The sequence below is a fragment of the Phocoena sinus genome, chromosome 1 (genome assembly GCF_008692025.1).
Source record: "Phocoena sinus isolate mPhoSin1 chromosome 1, mPhoSin1.pri, whole genome shotgun sequence".
Lineage (NCBI taxonomy): Eukaryota > Metazoa > Chordata > Mammalia > Artiodactyla > Phocoenidae > Phocoena > Phocoena sinus.
Genome location: NC_045763.1, coordinates 181,060,608 through 181,069,752, shown reverse-complemented (window position 1 = coordinate 181,069,752; position 9,145 = coordinate 181,060,608). Strand labels below are relative to the sequence as shown.

Genomic DNA, 9,145 nt, shown 5'->3' with positions numbered 1-9,145 from the left:
ATGCAGAAAATATTCATTCTGTTGTTATTGTACATTAGGCCTGTTTTAAATGAGGGATTTTGCAGTGAAAGAAGAAAAACAAAGTTCTTGTCCCCATGTAACTTAAACTTTAGTCAGGAGAAACAGCAAAAATTGTGTGATTTGTCAGGTAGTGATAAACAGTATGGAAAAAAAATAAAGCAGAGGAAGATGAGGGAAAACCAGCGAAGAGTCTGAGAGGGGCTGGACGGTGGGGTAAAAGGAAAATCAGGAAGAAATGGTGACCCCTTGGGTGGCAAGTATTTCAAGAATGGAATGACCGCTGTTTCAAAGGCTGCTGAAGTCTGAGGATGGGCTGTTGTGTTTGGCAACGTGTCCATTGGTGACCCTGACACGAGCTCTTTTGTGGGGTGGTGCAGAGAAAAGCCAAATTAGTTTGATTTCAAGAGAGAATGGGAGGAGAGGAAGGGGGGACAGAGAATATAAAACTCTCTTATGGACGTTTTGCTGACAGGCATAGTGAGGAACGGGATGGTAATTGGAGGGAGATGGGGCCACAGAAGGTAGTTTTATATGATAGAAAATATGGCAGCATGTTTGGTGCTATTGGAAATGATCTAGTACAGTGGGAATGTTGATGATGTGGAAGGTAGAGGGGCGATTTCTGGAGCGGTGTCCTTGAGTAGTTGAGGAGCATGGCTTGCTATAGAACATATATAAAAATTCATGTTATTAATTTTTTAAGCATATATCCAAAGTATATCAGGTTGGCCAAAAAGTTCGTTCGGGTTTTTCCATAAGTTGGTACAGAAAAATCCGAGCGAACTTTTTGGCCAAACCAATATATGCATACATTAAAATTTTTTATTTATATACTACTTTAATAGCATGCTATATGCATTTCAAAACACATATAAAAATCTAATTAAATCTTTGGAGGAAAAAATACATAAATAGGAGGCCCAGTATTTTCCCTCCAAACCACAGATAGTCCTACACACATGCTCGTTGAGGTGCGTGCACGGTACTTTGGGGTTCTTACCTTTAGACAAGGTCACCGTCTGACACTGACTTATCAAAAAGCAGTTGGAAGGAAAAAGCTTGGTCTTTCAGGTTTGAGAACACGAGGTTTCCTTTTCTTCTGTTTTCTGCCTCGGAAAGTGTTTCGACCTTAAGCAACACCTTACAAAGGACAAGGGCTTTAAACATAGCGCTTGGGGTGATTTAGTTAAAACGTTCTTCAAATGCTCCTAGAGGTTACTTTTGTCCCATGTAGTGTCACAAAATGCAAAAAAATACTCAGAAAGAGGAACAACCACATTTCAATTTTTATTTGTGGATGGTGAGTCGCTTTTCAACCATAGGTCTTTCCCATAACTTTCTCGAATCCATGACTGAAGGACAAAAAATGTGCATCTCCTCATAGGTACAAACTAAAACCTTTCGCTATAGGAAGAGTGAGAGATGTGTCTATTTTTTTTTTTTTCTGTAGTTTCTGTGTGAAAAAAATGCAGTTGCCAGCTGATGGGCAAACTAAAAACGTGTCCCCAAGTTGCAAAGAGTACAGAGTGTAAATGTCAGGCACTGGAGTTTTTCCCAGAAGTCGCATCCTCAGGAAGGTATTTTTCCTAATTATGAGGCTGAAATTATTGGCACAAGAAACACTGTTCCGTGATTGGCTAACATAATACAATAAAACAATGGTGTCAAGTTGAACCACTATGAACATCTATACAGTGGTCAAAGGAGTCCTTCCCATGGTTTCAGTGTGGTCGCAGTTGTAACCTGATGTCTCCAGGTTTCTCAGAAAAACACTCAGGTACAAGTGTCCCATTCGCAGTGTGTGGATCTCTTCCTCCAGAGACAGGATGGTCCTAAATCAGCCTTTCCATTGCAGGGGGAGCCGTCATGCTCCACATCTCCACGCGAGAGCCATCCTTTTCCTGACGGCTCGGGCTGTAGGACCCCTGAGTTGCCCTCTTGTTGGAGGCAACGACAGAGGCCACCACTGCCAGGAAGAGGATCAACAACAAGGCTAAAGTCACTGAACCGATGGCGGCGAAGACGTCTGAGAGCAAGTTGTCTGCCAACTGCAAGGATAGAAATAATTGTGATGTGAGTTACAGAGCAAAGGAGAACGTCCAGGTCAAGGAACTACCCTGGAATGGAAACCAAGCAGAGCGCAGGTGCCACTCAGTGCTGGAGAAAGATCAAGGTGTGGAAGGAAAGTCAGGTGTCCTTATTCCAAGATCATGAGAATGTGACTGTCTCTAGAGTCCAAGGTCTAGAGTCAGGCAGGAGACATCTACTGTGTCTACTCTGTGTCTTAATTTCAGTGACTGAGGTCATTTGTGTGACATCAAGGCCAAAGGATGAACCCGCACATTTATTTGTAAAATAGTTCTGCACCTATAGAGATGTATGGCTCACAGTCTTTTGACTCCCTTGCAAAAAGTTCTGATTTTGCACTGAAAAAAAATTGTTGTTTTACAGCCTTTCTTGGGAAAGGAAGAACATTAAATTAGTTGGTTCTCATGGGAAAGATCTTGAGACATAGGCTGGGCTGCAATGAGCTTGTTTCCACAGTCATCACTTTGACTTGGATTTGATGTGACAATTGAATGGTTGTGAAAACACACGTGCGCCACGTGGAACCAAACCTGGGAAGAGAAAACTGCAGGCAGAGCCCCACATGGAGTAGCTGGGTCCTGGACTCTCAGGGGTGTGCCTTGTACAGAGTGGTTTGCCTAATGTTGATTCCAATGTGTTTGCCAAGCACTTTTTGCAATGGGTAAAATGAAACTGACTTAGTTGCATAGAAATATTAAAGACAGGACACAGTTGCTATTTGAATTTTTAACAGGTTTTCAAAGAAATATTTCTGTCAGGGTAAGTAAAAGCAGAAGTAAATTTGTTTACCTTCTCATTTAGCTTTCTCTAGGACCCATTCCCTGTTACCTAACCAAGCTACTGTTACAAATGTAATCTTTGTTAGTTTAACATCCTAGGTGAATTTTAAACACCTTTGTTTTCCTTTGTGTTTTTACTCTGCTGTTGTTGTTCACTGTGCTTTGCTTTAGCCATTATATAATTAATATAATCCTTTAATACTGTATCTCTTCATAATATTGTCTTGGGTATACTCACTATGAGCCTTGTTTGAATGTGCTTCATTAGTTTCCTCATTCATTCAACAATGCTTATTGGCTATCTGCTATAAACACTGAACTGAGCTAGGAGATAAAAATAGAAGGTAAGTCAAAGTCTGAAATCTGGAGCTCAGACACGCACACACATATACACAGATAATCATACATTATAAACACGTTATGATAGTGTCATAAATGAACAGCATAGGGGTGTAGGTAGAGTAATATTGGAATGTGGCATGTGATTACCTTTTGAAGGATAAATGAACATTCAAATAGTTCGAGCGGGAAATTCTACTTGGATGAAACAATTTGAAATCAAAAGAGCGAGAGTATATAAAAGTCCTTAGAGTTTGGGGAAACAGTAGGAAATCAGGCGTGACGAAATGTATTGTCCATAAATGTGTACGTTTGAGTGGGAAAAGGATTTAAAAAGTTGGTGAGAGACAGAACTGTAAGGTAGATGAATCTGGACAAGACATTTGAAGGCCACACTAAAATTCGGACTTGGTCCTGAGGTCAGTGGGAGCCAGTGAAGGTGTTTGAGAGCATGATATGATCAAGTCTGTGTTTCATTAAAACTTGGCTCTGGTAACAGGGTGGAGGGTGGGTGGAAGTCAAGGTGGGGCTGGAGGTGGAGGAAATAGGAGTTTATTGTATTAGTCGTGGTGAGATGACCTCGGTCTAAGTTTGCCAGTGGAGTGAGACTCGAAGAGGAAAAGGTGGAGAGAGACTTGGGAGGCGGAGCCAGTCCACGGCAGACGGTGCGAGCGAGGCTGGGGAGAGCGGAGGGAAGAGAAGAATGGTCACCACAGGAGGTGACCCTGTTGGCTGGGGTCTCATTGGCTGGGATAAGATACACAGGAGCAGAAACAGGCGTGCATGGGAAGACTTTTAGGCTGGGAAAAGCTAGCGTCAGGTTCCTGGGCAACATTCAGGTGTGCGCTGCTACTCTCCACGTTATTGTCTAAAATTCTGGGTCACAGCAACTTTTCCAGTTATTGGAGAAAAAGCATATAGAGTTTCATAGAATTCAGTCGTTCTTGAGAAAAATTGTTTACCTCAACTAGAGGGCAGGTTCTCCGGCCACACTGTGTGGCAATGACATCCTCTATCTGTAGAGATAACTATGGGCTGGGACAGATGAATACAGCCATAGACCTGGCCTTGAAAGCTCAAGAGCCGGGGTCTCAGCAGGACAGATGGACCCCTTGGTGTTATCTGGGGACCTCTAGAGTGTGTAATCCTCTTGTTCCTAGATGCTGAATTCTCCTTAATCTGTCCAGTAAACTGTGTCATCTTTGGGAGTCAATGGTTGTTCTGCTGGGTGGGTGAGTTGGGAGGGTCCACACCCACACAGAGAGGAGACGATCACTTGGTTTGCCTCTGTTTTCTAAACTTCTCCGGCGTCTTCTCGTTTGGGCTGAGAATGATTGCTCGGGGAAAGCTAATGCCACCCAGACCCTCGCACCTGCCACCCTGCAGCTGGAGAGGGAGGGGACATGGCAGGTGTAGGCGCTGAGTTCTTGTTGGGACCCCAGTTCTGGCAAAACCAGAGGACTGATCCGCTTCACTTATCTTGGGACCTGCGGGGAACCAAGGCTCTTGTCTGTAGAGGCTCCACTGCTCTCAGCAATGTGGAGAGAATGGAAGGGCCAGCTCCAGACCCGAGAGAAACCCCCTGCCTCTACTGGCTGTGGGCTGAGCGGCGGGCCTCAGCCAGTCCCTGCAAGACCCTGGGTTTGATCACCTGTAACACCAGATCCTAGCATCTACTCCCAGGGATGGGAGTCAGGAGACACAACACATGCAAAAGCCAAAGAGAATGTCCCAGAGTAAGTTCCCAGCACAGGAGAATGTGAGCAACCGTGAAGATGTGATGTATCACCTTGCTGACTTCATTCAATTCTGAAAGATGAAGTAGAACTCCCTCAGTGCCTCGGGGTACAACCCGGGAGCCAACCTACAAACCTAACATGGCAATTCCGAGCTTCAGATAAAGTTTTGGATGAAATGGCTGGCCTAGCGATATCAGATAGGGCGCGTCACTCGGCTTTGGTGGGGAGCTGAGGGAGTCAGTTTGAAATCGCCTCTGGAGGGCCCTTTGCTTTTGAATTCCCCTGGCTGAAAGGCCTTTTTTGCTCCGCTATTCTTCAACCGGGCTTAAAATACACAGCCCTGGAATGGATCCTTTGATAGCTGAAACTGCTGGGACACAGGAACTGACAAGGCCGCCAGGTGTGGACCATCCTGAAAAACAGCGTGAGTTTAAGGCCAGGCCTGTTTGGATGGGTTGTGCTGCTAATGCTGCACTTTTGAATAACCTTTTTCAGAAAAGATAGACCCCAAATTAATTAAAATTTCATGTAAAATTGCTTTTCAGATGGCTTATGCTGCAATCTGTATTGTTAACATCCCGTTTAAATGTACATTTTATACATGATCACATTAAACTGTGGTGACTTGGAACTCCCCATCTGCAGAATGAAATAAATAGGTGCTTCATTTTTTTTCCTCCATGGAAGATTCATTCTGAAACACTGACTGGTTGTGGCCAAATGTGACCCAAGGCAAGGATGCACGCTGGCATTCTCAGGGGAAACTGCCAAAACTTATTTTGAACCTTCTCACCTGAGCCTAGGCTAGAACACGCTGGAAATACACATTAGCTTTTTTCCCTTAAACTCCAGAAGAGGAATTCTATGTTGTGATTCCTCTGAGGGGAGACTGGAAACAGAATGCACTTGCAAAACAGACGGACATGGGTTTGAATCCAGTTTTGCCACTGGTGTCCTACACTTATCTCTGCTGTTTGTCCACCTGTAAAGCGGGAGTGACAGTTCCTGCGTCCTAGGCTTGCTCTGAGACGTGGAGTATCCAGGTGTGTGGAGCTTCTCTGAGGGCCAGGCTCAGAAGGGAAGTCAGTCCTTGTGGCCACTCCTGTTTAGCACTCTTCAGAGGGATGACCCTTCCCCGGCTGATTTCCCCGGTCCTGCTTGGGCATCAGAACACCCACCAGATGCCACCCACTCTGGCAACAAGTCAGGACTCAGAACCCAGCCTGGGAGCTGAGAGGGGCAGCCGCTGACCTGGAGCTGGCAGGGGCCTGGGCCATCCGGCCGTCAGGGCCCACAGCCCCTCACTAGCTGACTGCTGGTCAGTTCATCTGATTTTGAAAACACAGAACGAGCTGGCTTGTCTGGAAAGGAAAAGTAATGAGACTATCTCTGTCCTCAGCACCAGGATCTGCCTGTCATAGTATTTAGGGCCAATTTAGAAAAACGTGAAAATAATAAACACATTGGAAGGAGCCTGGAAAAACAGGATATCTTAGGAAACTTGACCTCCTATTTCTAGGTGAAAGGAGGTGAAGACGTTAAAGCTTTGACTTGAGGTGAGGAAATTCTAGGACTGAGGCCATGGTTTCCCCCTTAGGGGCATATTTTTCTCATGTCGGATTTTGTAAAATCAGCAGAAGTACGTTTGTAGTTGAAAAAAGCAGAAATGTTGGGAGTTAAAAACTGGCTCCTGAAAAACACTAGGGTGGAGTGAATTCCCCAAATCCTTCTTAGAATTCAGTTTATATGTCCGTTGTGTGGAAATATGTGGAGACAGTTGAAGACAGGAAGTTAGAATGTTTGGATGTGCTAGTTGATTACAGGTTATATTCCAGCTTCAATATGTGAGTTTCTGAAATGTGTGTGTGTGTGTGTGTGTGTGTGTAGTGTTACACAAGTACATAATAGTACGTTATGTACTATTATGAGCATCAGTGATTAATGGGAAAATACTTTAAAGATGTTGTGCTTTTACAAAGCTGGTTATAATATTTACCTTCCATCTGTGTATCTAAAGTGAAATGAGGACATCTCTTTGACTCTCATCCTTCAAATTAAAAATAAAGAAGAGGTAGATGAGAGAGAGAGAGAGAGAGAGAGAGAGAGAGAGCAAGCAGTTCTTGTGAATTACTTTTGTAACAAGTAGGTCTTCAATTTGGTGGATGGTAGAAAACTCCCACACAGACCTGGGTCCTTGAACTATCTCTTATTAGTGAATTGCTAGGAACAGCCGTTTCCATAGTAATATTGAATTAGTGCCAGAACTCTGTTTTTAAAATGAATATTGCTGCAGCAGCCAATTTTCAACCATAAATACACTGTCTCCTTTACAGTTATAAGGGGGGAAACAGGGTACTGAGAAGCTGAAAGTGGGGCCTTGGGCAGCATCCTGGCACAGGGAGGGGACCACCCAGCAGATGCTCCTGCCACCTTGTAAAATGCTCAGGACTGGGAAGCATGGCAGCCACGGAGCCCCCTCCAGGCAGCTGACGGCTGCAGGGACCAGGGGGCGTCTGAACTGCAAGCCCAGTAGCATTTTCTCCTTGGTGCTCCCATCTCTTCATCTGCTGCTCTGCCTCTCCCAGAAGACACACAGGCTCTCAAAGGAAGCCGACATAGTCTTTCAACCAATTCTCACCAAGTAATTACAGTTCCTTACAACTCTACTAATTGGGGACCATCTTGACAGCCTGGTGATGGAGAAACCCGGCGACACGAGGTGGTTCCGGGCACCACTCCCACTCCCGGAGGGGTGCTGTCCTGGGAACCTTCTAATGTGATTTCCACATCAGGCCCCACCGAAGACGTTGGAATCGCTACTGGAAATTTGGTACACGGGAGACAAATCAGAAAAGGAGCTGGTCCAGCACAAGGCTGCACGTTTGGGGTTGCAGCCCTAGTTGAAAGCATCGCTTCTTTCACAACTGACCACCAGCCCACGCATGACGTGTGTGGGCTTTTAGGGGAAGAGCACCATTATTCTGAGATTTGAGGGGTGCTGTGACACTGGTCATGAAGGGACACAGTTATTCCTGCATTCAGCAAATGGTTCTTGAACACGCCTTCTGTGTGAGCACAGTGGGAGCTAGAATACAGTGGTGAGCCCGGCAGTTCCCAACCCCACCCATCTAGTGTTGGGTCTGGAATTCTTGCCCCGATGTCTCACAAGCTCTTTCCTACTCAGGACGCCACATTTTCAGCAGAAGCATAGATGTAGCTAGAAGTTTGGAGACACAGCTTTCCTATTCTCTCTCCTTAAGCAGGTGGTATAAGTGATATAATTGTTCTCCTTGGAAGACCAGGTCTTATGAATAAAAATTCGCTCTTTGCCTCATACAAGAACCAAATCCCAGCAGCCCAAACTCAGATTTCATTATGTTTTTGTAAATTCATTGTTTGAAGAAAATTGCTGCCGTTTCTGCTGACCCTGGGTCAGGGGGTTACCAGATGTTGTACGCACAGAAACGTTTAAATTCCAGGTAGGGATTATCACATCCTGTCACCTTCTCAGGGAGGCCTTGCCTGATTGCCCTCTTTAACTGTAATCAGCTTCATCTCTCTCCAGCACGTCGCGCCCTGGGACACCTAACAGTTCACGGGGAAGTCCCTCCCCTCCCAAGGCAGAAGTTCCATCAAGGTGCATCTCCATCCTATGCCTCCCAGCCCCTGGACCGGCATCCGTGCCCCAGGGACCCCGCGGTGATCGCCACTGGGCAGAAGGCTTGCCCAGCAGCACATGGCGAGCTCTCAACTTCATGCACAGAGCTTCTCCCCAGGGATTCCTGCAGGAGGACACCCTCAGCCTGTGACCCACAAGAGGAGAGACAGCCGCTCTCTAACTCCGCTGAAGGGTCAGGGCGCCTCGGAGGGGCTGCGGGCAGACACTGGGAGGGGGGGGAGTGGGGGGTGCGGCAGATCAGAAACCACGTGATCAAAGAGTGAAGGGGGCTGTTACTATTATATAACTTGGCTACTATTCCTTTCTGTGGAATCCGCCACAAACAGTCTGCTTTCACCTTCTCCTGCACCAGAGCCCAGATGGGAATGTCATCAGGTGACACAAGCAGGAGATGCGAGAGATCATTTTTTTTTAAATACCATTTTCTATGTGTGAAACATTCTTTTTGTCTCCGCTAGATGACCCCCTGGACATTATCATGGCCCATTTTGGTCTCAGAA

The 9,145-nt window shown here is 45.7% G+C and overlaps 1 protein-coding gene across 2 annotated transcripts in view; it reads right to left on the bottom strand.

Annotated features, from left to right (window-relative positions):
- Positions 1-1,007: 1,007 nt before the first annotated feature.
- The window catches only part of CRB1 (crumbs cell polarity complex component 1), a 256,838-nt gene continuing 248,700 nt past the window's right edge, over positions 1,008-9,145 (bottom strand). For both annotated transcript variants that reach the window (XM_032613001.1, XM_032613006.1), the window contains exon 12: positions 1,008-2,069. In XM_032613001.1, coding sequence (XP_032468892.1) covers positions 1,854-2,069 — 216 coding nt within the window. In that variant the 3' untranslated portion in view covers positions 1,008-1,853. The remainder of the gene's footprint in view (positions 2,070-9,145) is intronic.